Source organism: Carettochelys insculpta, chromosome 3 (assembly GCF_033958435.1).
Source record: "Carettochelys insculpta isolate YL-2023 chromosome 3, ASM3395843v1, whole genome shotgun sequence".
Classification (NCBI taxonomy): domain Eukaryota; kingdom Metazoa; phylum Chordata; order Testudines; family Carettochelyidae; genus Carettochelys; species Carettochelys insculpta.
Genome location: NC_134139.1, coordinates 31,896,296 through 31,916,761, shown reverse-complemented (window position 1 = coordinate 31,916,761; position 20,466 = coordinate 31,896,296). Strand labels below are relative to the sequence as shown.

Sequence of the window (20,466 nt, the reverse complement as noted above, 5' to 3'; positions counted from 1 at the left end):
GACTGGGTAACAAATACGGGCCGTGGTTAGTAATTCTAGATGTTTCTAATGCATAAGGTGTTAGCAGCAAGTATGGAATTTGAAATCAAGAAGCTCTTTGGACATCAGATAACAGAGCATTGTCTCCTGCATAATTGGGTTTTAATTGGGAAAGCCAGTGAAAGGGAGTGAATTGAGTGCTACGTATTCAAAGAACAACAGGCCGATGGCACACCCTACAATGTCTGAAAAGAATGAATAATCATTTTTCCCTCTTTCCTCAGAAATTTGCTTCCTCCTTGGTATATACATAGTATATACCTGACTTGGTGCTGAACATGCCCTTGATTTTACAAACCTTGCTCAGGCCAGTATTCCTGACTAAAAACAACAGTCCATCTGACTTCAACAAAATGAACCATGTGGGTAAAAGTTTAAGTTTTGGGTCCTTTAGTTGCAGACTGTATAAATTAATGTAGCACTCATCTTTTCTTTTTTGTTGTGCAAAGATGATGAAAAGATGGTGCAGTCAGCAAAATGGAGACGACCAGTCCCAAATCAAATGACTAAAGGCTGTCATATACAGAGGTAAAAACAGGGTGAAATGAGGTTGCATGAGCCAACTTCTCTCTGCCATTTCTTAACTTTGTAACCTTAATAAAGTAGGTTTTTGTATGCCATTATAGGTACATGGATGGCTGCAGATATAAAATGTCAAGTATCGGAGGGGTAGCCGTGTTAGTCTGGGTCTGTAACAGCGACGAAGGGTCCTGTGGCACCTTATAGACTAACAGAAAAGTTTTGAGCATGAGCTTTCGTGAGCACAGACTCACTTCATCAGATGCTGGTCTTGGAAATCTGCAGGGCCAGGTATAAATAAGCCAGAGCAAGGGTGGGGATAACAAGGTTAGCTCAGTCAGCAAGGGTGAGGCTTACTACCAGCCGTCGTTCTGGAGGTGTGAACACCAAGGGAGGGGAAGCTGCTTCTGTATTTAGCCAGCCATTTGCAGTCTTTGTTTAAGCCAGAGCTGAGGGCGTCAAATTTGCAGATGAATTGTAGCTCAGAAATTTCTCTTTGGAGTCTGGTCCTGAAATTTCTTTGCTGTAGGATAGCTACTTTTAAGTCTGCTACTGTGTGGCCTGGGAGATTGAAGTGCTCTCCTACAGGTTTTTGTATATTGCCATTTCCGATATCTGATTTGTGTGCGTTTATTCTTTTACGTAGAGACTGTCCAGTTTGTCCGATGTATATAGCAGAGGGGCATTGCTGGCACATGATGGCATAAATTATATTGGTAGATGTGCAGCTGAATGAACCCACGATGGTGTGGCTGATCTGGTTAGGTCCTGTAATGGTGTTGCTAGTGTAGGTATGTGGGCAGAGCTGGCAACGAGGTTTGTTGCATGGATGGGTCCCTGAGTTAGAGTGACTGTGGTCCGATGTATAGTTGCTACACACTATACACTATATACAGCAACTATACACCGGACCACAGTCACTCTAACTCAGGGACCCATCCATGCAACAAACCTCGTTGCCAGCTCTGCCCACATACCTACACTAGCAACACCATTACAGGACCTAACCAGATCAGCCACACCATCGTGGGTTCATTCAGCTGCACATCTACCAATATAATTTATGCCATCATGTGCCAGCAATGCCCCTCTGCTATATACATCGGACAAACTGGACAGTCTCTACGTAAAAGAATAAACGCACACAAATCAGATATCGGAAATGGCAATATACAAAAACCTGTAGGAGAGCACTTCAATCTCCCAGGCCACACAGTAGCAGACTTAAAAGTAGCTATCCTACAGCAAAGAAATTTCAGGACCAGACTCCAAAGAGAAATTTCTGAGCTACAATTCATCTGCAAATTCGACGCCCTCAGCTCTGGCTTAAACAAAGACTGCAAATGGCTGGCTAAATACAGAAGCAGCTTCCCCTCCCTTGGTGTTCACACCTCCAGAACAACGGCTGGTAGTAAGCCTCACCCTTGCTGACTGAGCTAACCTTGTTATCCCCACCCTTGCTCTGGCTTATTTATACCTGGCCCTGCAGATTTCCAAGACCAGCATCTGATGAAGTGAGTCTGTGCTCACGAAAGCTCATGCTCAAAACTTTTCTGTTAGTCTATAAGGTGCCACAGGACCCTTCGTTGCTGATATAAAATGTATGTCTCTGTTTCTGAATGGATAACTGGAAAACGTTGTACAGAAAATGAATTTTTGTACTGGAAGATTTTCTGTTTGATCCCTCAGACTAAAACCTTGTGTAACTTTATGGGGTGGGAAACGAATGATGGGCAGAAATAAGAACCTTTTGAAATATCTTTGTATATGAGGTCAGAATGAAAGTGAACAAAAGGATTCAGGGACTATAACTTACAGTGTTAGAGCAAGAGGAAAAAGAGAGTCGTTCCCTTTAAAATTTACATCAAGTACCTCATTATGTTTTGGCAGTCTGGGTTTGCAAGGACCAAGTGTTATAACCAAAGCAAAAGCGCCCTTGAAATGACTCTTGTAGAAGTGTCTCATACTTCCTTTTATTTGATTACAGAAGTTACATGCTGACACATAGGTCATCAGTGTAAAATTAATCCAGGGGTGACCTCATTCTGGATTAACTGTCAGTTGGTTTTTCTTTTCCATCATGTAAAACTATCCTTCCATGGCAATTCAGGAGAACACAAGTGCTTGTTTATTGCTGGATTTATAATACATTTTAATTGAAAGGAAGGAAGAAAGCATGTGAAGTGGTTAGGGAAGAGGAAAGGGTGTTAGGAAGATCTGGATGCTATTCCTGGCTCTGCCATTGAGTTGAAGGATTTACTTCTGAAGTCATTTACTTCTTTTCTCCTCCATTGAATGAAACAGACTCTACTTAATAGAGGATCACAAAGGCAGATAAGGGCAATATTTGGCATGTAGGTAAAGTCACTTAGAACCAAATTTTTAAAGATATTTAGGTGTTTAAGAGGAAGCTGGGTACCAAGTGGGATTTTTTAAAACTCTTAAGTACCTAACACCCATTGATTAGAGGAATTATGGCCCAGATTTGTAAACATGTCCAGATTTGCTTTGCTCAGCATTGCAAAGCTCACCCAATTTAGAAACCTAAATCTCTCTTGCAAATATGATGTATAGGCATTTATGACTAAATTCCATCAGTTGTCAGTGGGATGTTGTCTCCTATATCCCCTCTTGAAAATGATATTTCTGCTCCTAAACCAGTTAGGCATTAAAACACCCAAATGCCTTTACAATCTGGGTGTTTTCCTGCTTTTGAAAATGTGCTTGGTGCCTAGAAGAATGATCATACTACCCAACCAATGTCCCTCTATTCCAGTATGTTGTCTTCTGACAGTGTCCATAATGAGGTGCTTCAAATGGAATAAGCAGAACGGGGCAATTATCAAGTGAGACATCTCCTGTCATCCAGACCCATCATCCAGCAGTCAGAGACTAGGGACACAAAAAGCAAAGGGTTGCATTGTGGACCATTTTTGGCTAATGACCATGTATGGTCTGGTCTTCTATGAAGTTATCTAATTCTTTTTTTTAACACCATTACAGTTTTGTCCCTCCCAACATTCCACAGCAGTAAATTTCACAGGTTATGGGTGGCGTGAAGAAGAATTTTTGTTTCATTTAAACCTGATGTCTGTGAATTTCATTGGGTGACTCTTGAGTCTTGTGTGATATTATGAAATAATTAACTCTTTCTTATGCATTTCCGTCACACCATCCATGATTTTAGACAGATGAATCATACCTCCCTTTAGTTGTCTCTGCTGAAGCTGAAAAAGATCCTGCCTTTTTATTCTCTTCTCATACGGAAGAGATTCCATATCTCTCATAAGGTTTGTTGCCTTTCTCTGTACCTTTTCTATTTCAAATAAATCTTTTTTAGATGGGATGACCAGAACTGCCACAATATTCAAGGTGTTGGCCTCCTATGAATTCATATGGTGGCATTATTATATGTACAGTGTTACTTTTTATCCCTTTCTTAATAGTTCCTAACATGCTTTTAGCATTTTTTTTGTTTTGATTGCCACTGCAAATTGAGAGGATGTTTTCAAAGAACTATCCTCTATAACTCCGAGATCTTGTTCCTGAGCGTTAACAGCTAATTTAGAGTTCATCATTTTGCATGCAAAGTTGGGATTATGTTTTCCAATATACATTGCTTTGCATTTATTAAAATCGAATTTCATCTGTCATTTTGTTGCCCAGTCACCCAGTTCTGCGAGATCCCTTTGTAACTGTAGCCAGGGCTCTCAAACTCATGGTCCATGGGCCATCTGCGGACTGAGTAGTTCCATAATTCACCCCACATGCAGCCACCAATATGTGAATCCCTCTTGTCCTGAGAGTGGGAGTCCCTATCCTTCCTCCAAGCCCAGCATGCGTGCTAGCCTCTCCCTGTCTCTTTCCGTTCCTGCTCCACCCTCTCCCTTCCCTCACTGCATACCTTGCCTCACTGTGCTTCCCTCTTCCCACCTTCCCTCTAGCCCCACTGTGCTGCTGTGGGGGCGGGGGGATAGCAGCAGGGGGCTGGCAAATTGGGCTAGGAAACACACAGGATGAGGTTGGTGGGGGGGATGCACAGAGTCCCCACTCTCTCTGCCATAGCCCTGCCAGAGGGGTTGCCCATGTGCTTTCTAGGAGAATTTGAGGAATGTCACTGGCCCTAATATAAATTGGGACCCCCTATGCTTAACTGTCTTGAATAATTGTGTATCATCAGCTAACTTTGCCACCTCTTGTTTACTCCTTTTGCCAGACTGTTTGCCTCTCTCCATTCTGAAAACTGACTCTTTATTCCTCCCCATTGTTTCTTGTCTTTTAATAGGTTCCTGATCCATGAGAGGACCTTTCCTCTTATCCCACACCTACCTACTTTCCTTAAGAGCCTTTGTCAAGGCTTTCTGAACATCTGCGCTCCAAGGATTGCATCCATTAGATCACCCTTGCCCATATGTGTGTTGACTCACTTTGAAGTGTAGCATTGAGTTTATTGGATGAAAGGTGCTACCTTCTGTAGGTCCAAAGAATATCACTGAAAGTCCTGAATTTTAGAGGCAAAGGAAGTACAGGTTGAACCTACCCCGGGGATTTTTAAAAGCACCTGTGTACCTTAACGCAAGCACTTAGGTGCTTTTGACAAATCCTATTTGTCACCAATTTGCATCTGGCCAAATAGGATTTTTAATATCTTTTAAAATCTGGCCAGTGTGGCTATTTAACCTTCATGCTTTGTATTCACTGAAAAATTTGTGGCGTTTCTATGCCAAGAGAGCTATTTTGTTGGAAAGTCCTAGTGGAGACTACACAGAGACAGTTATTACTTTAGTGCAGCTAATCAATGTTAATCCCAGGAAGGGGCATAGAGTTGACTTTGCCTGCCTGCAGTGTGGTAGAAACTTCAGTGCCATGTTTCCAGTTGGATTTTACAGGGAGTTAATTGTCTCAGTGTAAAAGAACACACCTTTTTGCAGGGACCACAAAGTCTCACTTACCCTATAAATGTTGTGAAAAAGTGTCAGTTAATGTTTGGAAAGTCCCTTGAAGATGGAACCTACTATGTAAGTTTCAAGTACTCTGTTTTATATTTTATTGAGAAACTAGGGCACTGCAGTTAGGAGGTGTGAACCCTTCATTCTCACTTTTCAGGGTGAAAGTGATCCAGTACTTACAGATTTGCTTGGATGTAGGAGTTACCACTACTGTCAGATCTCTGTGACCTAGGGGAGGTGTGTGCAAAGTCGTTCTGCCCATGAGATTGGGGCTAGGGTGCTCCAATTCCCGCCACCGGGGTGAAATGGGGCAACCGAGCTGGCCTGAGAGATGGCAGTGGAGTGGAAGAGGCTGTGTGTTTGTCCACTTTCCCTCAGGTCCCATTGTCCCAGAAAGGTGGTTAGATGGTTAGAACATTCCCAATTTTATGGGGAAAGAAAGTTGTCTGACTAGGATTTGCAAGATGTACCTGCAAGAACACTAACAGCCTATCTTTGGCCGTGTCTTCACTAGAAATAAAAGTGCGTCTTACAAGATAGCTATTATGTTGTATGTAGCTGGTCAAAGTAAAGCCTAGACACCTCTGCCAACTCTCCAGGGTTTTCTTTGAACAGCTCAGGATACAATTACTACTTTCCTTGGTTTTTCCAGGCTCTGGTTTGACGTCCTGTGGCCTGGCTCTACCTCTAATATTAAATGTTCAACAACAATGTCCATGTAAACCCATTAAACATTCAACCCAGTGACATGTTTTCTTGATATATTTCCATCAACTTGCCATAGTCATTAATTATATTATTTGCTCTGATTAGCATCTTTTTATTTTTTCTGCTCACAGGCTGGCCCTGGGTAACCCTGTCTGTTCTTGGATTCCTGTACTGCTACTCTCATGTTGGAATTGAATGGGATCGCACACACTGTGCAAATTAGCACGCAGTTATACAAAGGTATGTCCTCATGACCTGTGAGTTTAGAAAGAAGTGTACAAGGTTATTGTAAAATCTTTCCTACAGGGAATACACACATTCTGATTTCTCTCCATTGGATGTACATGCCAGTCACTCTGCAGGAAAATATTCCCTAGTAAATATACTTGTATGAACTACTTAAAAAACTGGAAGCCAATTTATACACCAGGGTCAGCAACCTTTATGAGGCATAGTGCTGATATTTGACCTTTTGACCTCTCTGTATGGTTCTAGTGCCAGTGGTACTTTTTAAAGTCACTAATAATGCTACTTACAACAGCTTCGTTAATAGATTAAGATGCAGAGCTTTATCATTTAGGTGATGGTTGGTAGCATTAGCTGGTCTTTGATTAATCCACAGGTAGAACAGCTTTAAGCAAGCTGCTGGCTGCATGGGTGAAGAGGGCGGGACTGAGCTCCCACCTTCTGCGCTGGTGAAAATTGGCTTACATGCCCCTAATGGCACCCATGCCAGAGGTTGCTGATTCCTGTTATGGACAAATGATTTGAACTATAAACACTGGCTTCTTAAAGCACTTTTGTCATTTTAGATACTATTTTTACTTCAGAATTATTTGAAATTTTATGTGCAAACTGAGTAGTTTAATATATGTACTTCCTATTCTTGGCCCATATCTACCAGGGAGAGAGAAATTTTTGTCATCTTCCTATTATTTTTTGGTCTGGATTAAATTTAAGTATATTGCAAATGAAAGTACATCCTGATCTTCCACGGCACAAATCAAAGACCAGAAGTCTACCCAAATTGCCCTCCATACGTTATATCTCAGGATCATAACCAGCATTTGATTGTGATGCCTGGAAATGTGTAAAAGATTTTGTTGGATTCTCTGAGTGGTGCCCAAACTGTGGGACACACCACCCTCAGGGGAGGTGAAGGAATGTTGGAGGGGGAAGCACAGCAAGGCCCAAGCCACTCCCCAGGGGGCAGTCCAGTTCTACCCCTAACCATAGCTCCCCTCTGTCCTCTGCTAGCTCTGACCCCTGCACTCTGCCTACAACCCCAGCCACCATTTCCCTCTGCCCCCAGCCCATCTCTGACCTCAGCCAGAGCTTCAACCTTGGCCACAGCTTCCCCCTGCCACCACTTAGCGCCCATCCCTGCCACAGCTCCGTCAAACCTCAGAAACCTCAGTCCGGCGTCAACCCCTTCTGCAACTCCCCTCTGCTCCTAGTCCAGCTCTGGCTGCAGCTTCCCTCTGCCCCTGGCCAACTGCAATCTCTGGTTCATTATAGGATGCCCTCTGTTTCTATGTAGGGAATAAGGGGGAGTGGACTGGTGGGTTCTGTGGAACTTGAACCTTACAGAATAACTTGCAGCAGACAAACAGTACCTATGACCATGAATGATCCAGGATCCGGTTTATGTGGTCTGCCTGAACTGAACCCAGTAAAGCTTACCTATTCCCTGCTTAGAAACAAATTAACTCTGAAGGCTGGCTTTTATGGCTAAGCCTCTGGCCTGAGAGCTGGCTTCCTGTCCTGATTCTGCCAGAGACTCTCTGTGTGACCTGTAGTGCCGTGGTAGGCAAGTTGCAGCCCAGAGGCCACATACAGGTCATCAAGGTAAGCTGCTGGTGGTCCACCAGACAGGCATTTTACTTTGCGTCTGTTGATATGGCCACCCACTGCTCCCACTGACCATGGTTCACTTCCTCCGGCCAATGGAAACTGCAGGAAGCAGCATTCAAGCAAGTCCAATGGGAGCTGTGAGCTCCATGTGGATGCAACATAAACAACCTGCCTGGTGGCCTACCAGCAGCTTACTCTGACAAACCATGTGTGGGCGGCAGGATGTCCACCACTGCTTTACCAAGTCAGTTCAGATCTTTGTACCTCTATTCCCTATTGGTTAAAAAGGGATAGTAAACTTTTTTTCTCACAGAGTGTTGGGAGTATAACTTTGTTAATGTTTGTGAGGTTCTATTGTGGTGCTGGTTGTAAATATTTAGCGAGGGTCAAAACCTGTTTTTTTTTCCGATCAGAATTGAATTATTTCCTTAGCAAAAAAGTTTTAGGTTGCAGAGCTGGAAGTACAAATTATTCTGAAAGCCATTTAGTTAAAAGGCAGTGTAATATATTTGGTAGTTGAGAGGGTGCCTGGAACCATTTCCAAAAAGGTATGCCCTGAAGGTGGGAGTTTTCAAAAGCACCAGCATCAAACTAACAACTGGAGCAGCCGTTATACCACTGTGAGATCTTGTGAAAAATCCCACTCTTAAACCTTTGTAATTAATATTAGGGTAAAAACCCACGTATCTCTTCTCCAGCCATGTAGATTTTTGAGAATAGGTTTTCTTCAGCACCAATGTCTCAGGAGCTCCATTCTCCATGTTAAACATTCCTATAATCAGACCAATTAAAGGACACTAATTAAGATATGTGAGAGTTCCCATCAGTTCCACATGCCTTGCACCAACATATGAGGCATCAGAATCTTGGATTACACTCATCGTTATTGGTGGGATTCCAGACCTTCTCTCTAGGGCAATGTCCATGACCATCTGCAGCAGAAGTTCTAGACCTTGTCTTGGCCTGCTTAGGTCCCAAAGGCATCACTTCACCCATACCCATGTGCCACTGTCAGCAGAACTGACGCATTCAATTGTGTCATAAGTGGCACCATCAGGTGCCATTTTACAACCAATTTATTCATAAAACTCCTAGAGGAGAGGAAGCTGCGCAAAAGTTTGGAACCACAGACTAAGGTCAACATATTAATTAGCAAGCAATAACTCATGTAAGTCACAGAGAAATAAGGAGATGAAGGGAAGATGCATTCTCTGGCCTGGAAATTGGTGAATGTGTATTGCTAGGTAACAGGTTCTGAGGGGAAGAATTTCTCCAGGTTCCCCAGGTGGCACTGACACATTCAGTTGCTGGGACGCCCTTGGGCATGTCACTTGATGTGCTCAAATATCACTGAGCCCACCTCCCTGCCCTCATGCTCACACCACCACTCTGTCCTGGTAAGCCAGGCCCTCCAGCTTCCTCCGGGAGTGATGCAAAGATGGGGTCATAGCCCTCTGCAGTATAAAACAGATGTAGAGATCAGATCAGCTCTGGGAAGGTTCAGCCAAGTGGACTTACCTCTGCACCCAAAAGCACATCCTCAATGGGACCTGAACCCCAGAGTAATCCATTTGACTCTGTATGAGGGTTTATAGAGGGTAAGCTCATGTTGTTTACCCTCTCTTTCTCAGTGAAAAGGGAGAAATGCACCACTGCTTGCCCTCTCCATCTGACATTTACTTACACTGGGTTTATTAATAAATAAAAGTGTTTTATTAAGTATAAAAAGTAGAATTTAAGTGGTTGGAAGAGATAGAAGCCAGAACAAAGCAGGTTACTAAATAAAACAGAACACAGAAACTAAGCTTAATATACTAAAGAGACTAGTTCCGTGTAATATCTCACCCTCAAAGTTGTTCTAATAAGTATCCTTCACAGACTGTAAATCCTTCCAGTCTGGGCCCAATCCTTCCCCCAGTTCAGTCTTAGATGTTTCCAACAGTCATGTTGAGAGCCAGGGAGAACTGATGACTGTATTACCTCACTCTGTTATGCTTAAACAAAGCACATGAGATCTTTTATAGTTACCAATCCAGAGCCTGGATAAATCTAGTGGCCAGCTAGATAGATCGGGGCGGGGAGGGGCAGGGCCTTGTTGGTTGCGATCCAGTGCGCTCCTGGAGTTGGTGGCAAGACGAACCCAAAGTCCCATGGCAAAGCACCATGCTTTTATAATCCTTTTTCTTTGTTGAAGTCTATGGATTTTGTTGTGTCAGTCCATGACCGTTGTGTTGTCTTTTTGATAGCAATCATTCTCAAAATATCTCTGAAAGGCTCAGCCTGTAATCATTTGTTTTTAGGGATGCCTGCTCCATGCTTTAGAATTTCCAATCTGCCAATGTGATCACTTCTTGACCAGGGTACGCACTGATGGTCCTTCTCTGAGGTCGTTAAGTCTGTCTCCACCCATGCTTTGCCCCTCCTTTCTTAGCTATCTGGCTCTGGGGAGAACCTTTACACCTTTATCTTGACACATACATACCACTTCCACACGTAAACAATTCTTACACGGACTCTCAGAGAAAAGCAGAGCAAAAGGCATTATAAATCAAACAATTAAGCCTTCAACATCCCTCTAATCTTATTAAAGACGTACTACCAAAGCGCCGTCTCTTTACCTACTAAACTCACTAAATTTTAAAACAAAGAGATGTATATTTAATTAAAGAACTTAATCAATAAAATGTTAAGATGTTAATTTACATTGCTACCTTATTAAACCTAAAATTCAAAATATAAGGAGAATAAAACAGAATAAAACTTTCAGCTCGAACAATGCTTCATCCTTAAATGAGATTTGCATAAGACAGGAGTTGGTTGTTTCTCTTTGACCCCCTCCCAGTTACTCATGGAATGCTTACATGGTTTAAGATGGTTATATGTCTCTACAAGACCCCTTGGATCCATGCTTCACAGGCTGACCTACAGGTCCAGATAAAGACTAACTAAGACTAATGGTCCTCACTTAGCATGACTACATTAATAATAATACAGGTTTATTCTCCATATTCTAACTTGGTTTACAAGATGATGTATAAAGATAATACAGGTTGAACCTCTCTAATCCAGAAAGCTCGCCAGCAAACTCCATAATCTGGCATGATTTTGGTTAGCTGGATGATCCCTTATCATGAGCATGGCCAAGTTTCCTGTGAGCCCATAAACTCTTTTTACAGCCACCAGTCCTGGCTATCAGTGCTCTGTGCTGTTATTTAGCTGTAATTTACCCCTAAATGTCTTCTACAAGCCCAGTAAGTAGTGGAAGTGTTGGTAATGCCGCTAGACAATATTGATGTCCCATTGTCTGGCAAATTCTCTCATCCTGCACCAGTCAGGTCTTGAGGACAAGAGAGATTCAACCTGTACAGGCATACAAATGGGAAAAATCATTCAGTAAATTATAGAACAGATTATCCTATGATATCTTGCCTATTCCAGTTATGTCATGTGCATGTGCATAAGCATATTTTCCTAAAGCACATGGAATGCCCACAAACATATTACCATTTTACATCAAAAGATGGTGGACCCTAGGAGTGGTGAGCTGTTGTATAAATCAAATGCCCTTTGAAAGTGCTTATGTGTCCTTGATGATGAGGCTGAATTAAAATTAGAGTACTTGATGCTGTGCTTGACTCCTATAAGGATTCATAGGATATTTGCTGGCATGTGTTTCAAAATTATCCTAAGCTGTACACAGGCTGTGTACCCTCACTGAATATATGTATTCAACAAGTCCAGGGAAGAATCTGTAAAATGAAGTTGCCCTCATCTCTCACACAACCCCCTCTCTCACAAATATTTTGTTTTGAGTTAAGACAACATACACCACCCTGTATAGAAACTGTATCTCTAATATTACGCTAATCAGTTCTGCCTTGATTGCAGATGGCACAGAGAGCTTTGCTCACATATCTCTTTTAGAGCTGAGAAGTAAAAGAAGCTTAGCTGAACTAATCTACTTGGGACAGGTCAAAGAAAAAACAGCTTAGCTATAAAAACCTAAAGCAGATTTAGTCATTCATCACACTAGCAAATGCCACCTCCTACTCCTGCATACCTTCATATCTTTCCAAAGAAAACTGTCTTCCGTGGAGTCTGCCCCTTGGGCTTGTTGCTTCTCTCATTCATTATCCCTAGGCTTGCCCCCTTGAGTTTTCTAGAACTGCCTGTCTAATGTAGCTGTGAAGACAAAAAGGATGGAGCTGCACAGTTTATCATAGCTTTCTGCTGTCATGTTATACTGATACTCATCCCCTCTCCCAGTAGAGTTCAATAGCTCACTCTCCTGTCAGCCATGCTCCTGTCTACTGGAAAGTAATTCTCTAGGTGCACAGCATATTATTAGCCAAGACTTCTCTTTTAATCCAGTGGGGACAGTTGAAATACTGCTCCCTGGGAGTCTTGCTGAGGATGCTCAGGCTGTGAAAACTTGGGAGGAGGTTGGGGAAATCTGCATTACAGTAGATTGCTCCTTCTGCCAAGGGACCTCTGTGAGCTACTGCGCATACTGCTCTTCTCAACTGACTCCCCTCAAGGGCTTTGATATCTAGGGGGTTGGTTCACATGTATTGCATTTAAAACATTTTGCTGGTCTTAAAGTTTCATTTTTGCCCTCATCATCACACTGCACTAAAAATCACCAACAGCTGTTTCATTTGAGTTTTTCTGCTTTTAGTGTGATTACTTGCTTTCAGGTGCTATGTCCGAGCTGCTTACAGACGTGATTCACCTGCACCAGGAGCTTGACAGTGGCTGGACCATGGCTTGAGCCTCCTGTGCCTCATCGCAGGATGAGACCTTTTCAAGGCTGCCACCGCCACCTACCACGGCCCAGCAGCCCAGAGGGGAACGAAACCCAGTTCTACCTGCTCAGCTATGTAAAAACTGTATGCAGATGACTGAGCTGAGGAACTTTAGGCCCACATTTTCCCACCTGTACTTTGGCTTCCTTAATCAGCCATAGCAAAGCTACTGCAATTTTGGCATCAACATAATTGTCTTGATAAATCCAGCTTCTTGAGTACGAGGTCATTGCTCCATGAGGAGTCAGGCTCTTCGTCCCTACAGAGCTTATCAACACTGGAAAATGATACTCTGGTACAACACAGATTAATTTATAGGATGTTAACTATGTGTTAGCACCAAGCATAAATCGGGACTGTTACTTTCAATAGCATATGGGCTGGTTGCAAGTAACTTCGGACCAGATCCTTTTGAGACAACGGAGGTCCTTCCACATGCTTTACATTCTTGAAGGATTCTCCACCTCTGCCTTGCTTAAGTTGGATGTCACAGTAAGGTGAGACAGACTAGAGCCCGGCTGTGCAAATTCCTAGCTCATTTTGACCACAAGCAAGTGTGGCATTGTCACTTTTTCTTCTTAAAGAAGACCCTATTGATTTAAGTGGTGGTGATCAGCTACATTCAGAAGTAGCTCATATGCTCTTTAAGTGCAATTGTTGCAGTATGGGATCTTCTGAAAGCTATTCAACAAATAGGTTAAAAAATAATCAGTGTTATATGTGGCCTACACAAAACTCCTGCACAGTGTTGGGTAGTGATAGGGAATTACTGCAGGCGAATGTATCATCTGACCACTAAAAGTTCAGTGAATGAATAATCAAGCAATATAACTTCCTATATGACCTGTGAAGTTGAAATTGTATTAGCATTTGCACTGGAGCATGTCTGTCTTGGCAATATTAATGAGGTTTTATGGACCAAGGGATTTGCTATCCCTGCATTAATGCATTTGGTAGTTGAGTTCTTTTTGGGCTTGAAACCTGGATTACACATAAAGTACTGGGAGCCACTTTTAAAGATCAACAGCTACTACCCTTTACCTGTTGGTAAAGGATTTTAAGGAAGATTTGGGGTGGAGGCACTTGATTTGCAAATGATGCTACAAGCAGGTTTACCGAAGGGGTTAAGACTGTTTAAGGAAGGCTTACAGAAGGAGGTTATCAAAGGCAAAAAAAAGTTCGGTGCCCAACTTCTTCTGAAAGTTTAATTCTCCTTTGTGCCTTTGAAAAATGTCCCCTATTTTTTTAACTGTGTAGTAGTGTAATTTCAAGGCGCTGTCCCGGGAACCACTATCATGCAGAGGCCGTGTTCCCCAAGTGCAAAAGATAAATAATATTTATACAGTGATTCCAACTTTACATTTACTCATTAACCTTTTAGCCCCTGGTATGTTGCCATGTAAGTACTACAATTTGCTAGTATCTCTTTTATAGAGAGAGAGACAGAAATCTGAAATGATTCTCAATGGCCTGTGTTTCAGATGGGACTGGAATTCATAAATTTCTGGCTACTCCTTCTATCCTCAGCCTTCTGCTCTTACCAGGCCTGTGTCAGAACAAGAGCCCAACCCCCTTATGCACCCGGCTTTCTGCATCCTCCCAGAACTTGGAGGAAAGTTGGAGGTTTAGGTTATCAGTGATAGGCTGTATTCACCTCAGATATACATCCTGAAATGGGAAAATGAAAAGACTTCAAAAGAGGGGATCAGTCTAACTTGTGCAGAAGGCCAGCACAAGTCTGACTGCAATCCTCAGTGTAGGGAAAAATGCAGTCCAGTAGCACTTTAAAGACTAACAAAATAATGTATTAGGTATGATGAGCTTTTGTGGAACAGATCCACTTCTTCAGACCATAGTCATACCAGAACAGGCTCAATATTTAAGTCACAGAGAACCAAAAATAGTAATCAAGGTTGACAAATCAGAAAAATATTATCAAGGTGAGCAAATCAGAGAGCAGGGGGGTGGGGGAGAGTCAAGAATTAGATAAAGCAAAGTATGCAAAAGAGCCCTTATAATGAGCTAGAAAATTCCTGTCCTGAGTCAAACCACATGTTAAATGTGTTCAATTTGAATATAAAAGAAAGTTCAGCAGCCTCTCTTTCCAAACTGCTTTGAAAATTCCTCTTCAGTAAAACGCAGACTTTCAGGTCATTAAGAGAATGGTCCACTCCATTAAAGTGCTGGCTGACAGATTTGTGAATTATGAGTGTTTTTATGTCTGTTAAATGCCCATTAATTCTTTGTCTAGGAGAGTTTGAAGTCTGTCCAATATACAAAGCATCTGGGCATTGTTGGCACATGATGGCATATATGATGTTAGCTGAGGAACATGAAAATGTACCCGTGATTCTGTGAATAACCTGGCTAGGTCCAGTGATGGAATCTCCAGAATAGATGTGTGGACAAAGTTGGTAATGGGTCTTGTTGCAAGGAAAAGTTCCAGGATTGGTGTTTCTGCAGTATAGACTGTGGGTGTGGGTGAGAATCCTCATAAGATTGGGAGGTTGTCTGTAGGAGAGAATAGGCCTGTCACCTAGGGCCTTCTGGAGTGTGGCATCCTGATTAAGGATAGGTTTGTAGGTCTTTAATAATGCATTGCAGTGGTTTTGAGTTGGGGGCTGTAGGTAATGACAAGTGGTGTTCTGTTATTGGCTTTTTTGGGCCTGTCTTGGAGTAGCTGGTCTCTGGGTATTTGTCTGGCCCTGTTGGTTTTTTTTTTTTTTTTTAACTTCTCCTGATGGGTAATTCAGGTTTATGAATATTTGGTAGAAATCTTGTAGTTTTTGGTTTCTGTCAGTAGGATCAGAGCAAATGTGATTGTACCTGAGGACTTGATTGTAAACAATGGATCTAGTTGTGCGAGCAGGATGGAAGCTAGAAGCGTGTTGGTAAGTATAGTGATCAATGGGTTTCTGGTAGAGTGTGGTACTGATAGGCCATCCTTGATTCATACTGTAGTGTCCAGGAAATGTATCTCTCGCGTGGAGTAGTTGAGGCATAAGTTGATGGTGGGGTGCAGATTGTTAAAGGCTCTGTGGAATTCTTCTAGAGTCTCTATACCATGGGTCCAAATCACAAAGATGTCATCAATGTATCATAAGGACAGGAGGGTAATAGGGGACGAGAGCTGAGGAATTGTTGTTCCAGGTTAGCCATAAATATATTAGCATATTGTGGGGCCATGCGGGTGCCCATAGCAGTTCCACTAGTAGCAGTTCCAACTCCTGTGTGTTGTCCTATATGTGTCAGGATCCATCCCCTTGTTTATATACTGCAGAGGGAATTCTCACAGATGAAAGTAGAAAGCATGTGCTTTTCTGTACTTCTGTAGGTATGAGAGCTTCCTCATTCTGTATTTTCTGAGTATGAGGCCCTGCTCATTCTGACTCTGGTCTTCACAGAGCTGCAGGCTGATCATGTGTCCCCTGACGTGGTAGCCTAAGCATGGGAGCTGAAACGAAGACCTGCTCCAAGCTATTATTCCTGTAGGGCCTATGAGCCCTCATCATAAAGTGAATTCTAGACTCTCTTTGTGATCTTGGACAAGTCACTTTACCCTTTTGTGCCTCAGAGATGCCTCAAAATGAGGGTGATGATAATTTACTACATAAGACTATTGCGATGCTTAATGATTTGGAATTTCTAAAGGGCTAATCAAAAGTATATGATCCTGGATTCCCCAGTGCATGTGGAGAAGAGACAGGGAAGGTTTCTTTGCATAGTTCATTTACAGTAGACATTGTCCATATATTGTGGGGAATGGGGGGTCTGTGTTTATTTTTTCAAAAAAATTAAATCAAAGTCTGTCTGCACCCAGATAGGGTTGGGATTTGAAGACACAAACACCTAAAAAGTGTTATGGTAAGTAATGTACCAAAATAATTTCTTAAGGGAAACTATGTTATGCGGTCAAATGCAGTTGCTATTATTTACAGTGTCTACCACTATAGGCCAGTACCTGTTGGTAAATGTTATTTAATCTGGGCCCAATTGTGGATCCTGATCACTTTTTGAAAAGCTGGCCCCCAAAATTTAAAGGATTGTTTGTTTTAATAATTTAAAGAGATATTTAAAAGTCTGTAAAAAAAAAAAAAATAAAGCAAGTATGGCAGTCAGGATTATTTTATATTCAACGTACTTGATACATTGAAAGGTTAGGCACTGCTAGTTCAGAAATTTACTCCATTGGAAGAATTAAAATCTTTCCGGGACTAATGTAAGATATATGAAATTTGGAGTGCAAGGAAGGGCCATGTTTTATTTTAATCATCATCAAGACAGGAATTGTTTAATGGTGTTAGGGTCCATATTTATCAAGAAAATTTTGGTTCGAAAACTGAAGAAGTTGATCTGCATAAAGGTGTTTGTCGCTTATACATGCACACACACCCCAGCCTCACTTTTTATCATATGCTCACTGTTATATTAGTCTGTTCTGGAGCTTCAAACAGGTGATTTATAATAAGTTTTCTCCATTACAAACAGCATTGAAGTTCCTTTGAAATATTTTGAGCTCCTTAGCTGTAAAATGAATTTTACAAAATCAGCTCACTAGAAGGGATTGTGAGTAATCCACATTTTCATTCATCCTAAACCTTTACTTACAAAGAACAGACAGTTGTAAAGCAGTGTTTGAGCTATTGCTAAACATGTAATGCCTGTTGCATTAAATGTCAACGTTCAACCTTTTAACACAACTTAACATTCACACACATACACCCCTCAATGTGCTAATCTGCTGCTTTCCAAGTATTTTGGTCAGCTTGGGATATGAACAGGAAACCAAATTATCCTTTCTAGATAGTTTGTACCATCCCCTGTGGTTAGCATGTAACAGCAGTGAGACCATGGGGGTTTATCCACGACTTTGAGCCAAAGCATGCCCTCAGCGCGTACACAAAAATTCCTCTGACTTCACCGAGATGTAGATATGTCATAAGGCAGATATTAGCCCTCTAATAGCAGTTCCTTTCAGATTCCTTTCATGTTAACTTACTACAGGTTGAACTTGTTTAGTCCAGCAATGTCTGTGGTCCAGCATGATTTTAGTTGGCCAGATATCCACTTCTTCTTTGGGTGCTTGCCCATATCTGTTTGAGATAGGTGTGTGCACATGCATGGCTGTTGGAAAGCTTTTCCCTAGCAACTACCAGCTGGGTTGGGTGGGGAGCCCCCTGGAGTGGTGCCTGTGTGAAGCCTATACATGACCCAGCCAACCCAGCACCCCTCACTTCCTTTGTTACCACCCATGAAGCTGTTCCTATTGTGTGGCTAAGTACCTGTTGCTTTGCCACAGTTCCCTAGCTTTCTGTGCAGATGAGTTGTAAGTAGTTGTGTTTAGCACAACTATTGTTTTCGTTCAGTTAGTGTTAGGTAGTTGTGGGGTAGGAAAGGTCTCCCCTTCTTCTACCATTACACCTCTGGGGGTTAAGGGAACAAAAAAGTCTCGTAGCTTTAAGCAGTGCTCTGACTGCTTAAAGTCTATGCCAACAAGCGACCCCCATGGCTCCTGCCTTCAGTGTTTGGGTGAAGTTAAACAGATGTGCCGTATCTGCAGTGGTCTGAAGCCCCAGACTCATAAGGAGTGTGACTTTGGCTTCAAGCAGCCCCCTCCCCACCCCCAGTGGTGCCTCTGATGCTATCCTCCACCTCTTCTCCAGAATAGGTGGTGGCAGGTGCTTTGGTCCTGGGGCCTCCGCCCACAGACTTCAGAGTGCTCTAGGAGCTTCTCTGCCACATGGCCACCAGTCTTAAATGTTCCCATGGAGGAGCTGCTGAGTCTGACCTGTGACATTCTTGCCTCAGAAGGACCCTTACATGTGGCCTTTTCCTTCAACAAAACTACTATGACCACTGCCTCCATTATTTGGCAGACATCAGCTTCTCTACCTCCCACTGCTCATAGGGTAGAATACAAGTACTTCACACTAGTGAAGGGGTATAAGTACTTGTACGCCCACCCTGCATCCTGCTCTTTGTTGGTGGAGGCGGTGAATGAAAAAGAGAGAGTCAACAAGTTCTGGTCCCAAAGTCCAAAGATGGTAGATGCTTGGACTTTTTCAGCAGAAAGGTCTATTCTGTGGGGGACCTGATTCGTCCACGAGTTCGTTTACCTCGGGTCCACCATCACTGACACCCTGTCGTTGGACACTGAGCTAAATAGGAGGATCGGAAAAGTGGCCACAACTCTGTCCAGACTCAGCAAGAGAGTGTGGAATAACAACAAGCTGTACACTCGCACCAAAATGCAAGTCTACAGAGCCTGCATCCTCAGCACCCTCCTTTATGGCAGCGAGACTTGGACCCTGTATGCCCACCAGGAAAAGAGGCTGAACGTCTTCCACTTGCGCTGCCTCAGGCGCATCCTTGGAATATCATGGAAGGACAGAGTGACTAACACTGCCGTCCTCAAGCAAGCTGGAATCCCAACCATGCACACCCTCCTCAGGCAGCGTCGGCTCCACTGGCTTGGCCACGTCCACAGGATGAATGATGGAAGGATTCCAAAAGACATCCTGTATGGTGAGCTAGCCCCTGGCAAAGACCTCCCGGATGCCCCCAGTTGCGCTACAAAGATGTCTGCAAGAAAGACCTCAGAGAGGTAGACATCGAGCTGGACAACTGGGAAGAGCTAGCAGACGACCGCGGCAGATGGAGGCAGGGGTTACACAAGGGCCTTCAGAAGGGCGAGGTGAGGATCAGACAGCTAGCAGAGGAGAAGCGAGCACACAGAAAGCACACTAAGGACTTGCCAGACACCCACCACATCTGCAAGAGATGCAACAAGGACTGTCACTCTCGTGTGGGTCTGCATAGTCACAGTAGATGCTGTAAATGAAGTCCTCAATTTAAACTATAAAGGGCGCGATCCATAGTCTATGCAGACTGAAGGATGCCTACTAGTGTGGGGGACCTGATGCTTCAGGTGGCTAACCAGCTGGTCGTCCTCAGCCACTACAACTATGACTCCTGGGCCATGGCCCTCAGGTTTAAGAAATCCTTACCTGAGACCCTGAGGGAGGAATTCTTGGCCCTTATGCAGGAGGGCAAGGTGGTGTCCTGGACCTGCCTACAGGCAGCACTCAACATGGTTGACTCTGCAGCCCATTCTATTGTTTCAGACATATCCATGTGCAAGGTGGCCTGGCTCTCACCATTGAGCCTACTTCCGGAGGTCCAGCAAACAATCCAGGACCTCCCATTTAATTGTGGTGATGTTCACTCAGCAGACCAACGCCCACCTCCAAAGGACTCTCGTAGCACGATGAAGTCTTTGAGCATGCTTATGCCAACTCTGCAGCAGAAACTATTCAAGCCACAGCCTCAGCATCGCCAACAACAGTCCAGGCCCTTTCAACCATGTGAGTGCTTGGATTTTTACCAGCACAAGGCATGCTACTCCCACGGTCAGCCGCCTCATCAGCAGTCCAGGGCTGGTCGCAGATAATCCAAATCCTCCAAGTGCTCCTCTTCATGCTGTGCTTGAGATTGGAGTACCTGCCCAATTGGATCCTACCCTACCATTTCTAAATAGACTTTGTCCTTTCCTCCCAGCTTGGTCAGCCATCATGTTGGACTGATGGGTCCTC

General features: G+C 43.2%; 1 protein-coding gene across 3 annotated transcripts in view; it reads left to right on the top strand.

Moving 5' to 3' along the window:
• HHAT (hedgehog acyltransferase) overlaps window positions 1-20,466 on the top strand; it is a 367,215-nt gene that overhangs the window by 279,062 nt on the left and 67,687 nt on the right. For all 3 annotated transcript variants that reach the window (XM_074988515.1, XM_074988516.1, XM_074988514.1), the window contains exon 13: window positions 6,347-6,455. In XM_074988515.1, coding sequence (XP_074844616.1) covers window positions 6,347-6,438 — 92 coding nt within the window. In that variant the 3' untranslated portion in view covers window positions 6,439-6,455. The remainder of the gene's footprint in view (window positions 1-6,346; window positions 6,456-20,466) is intronic.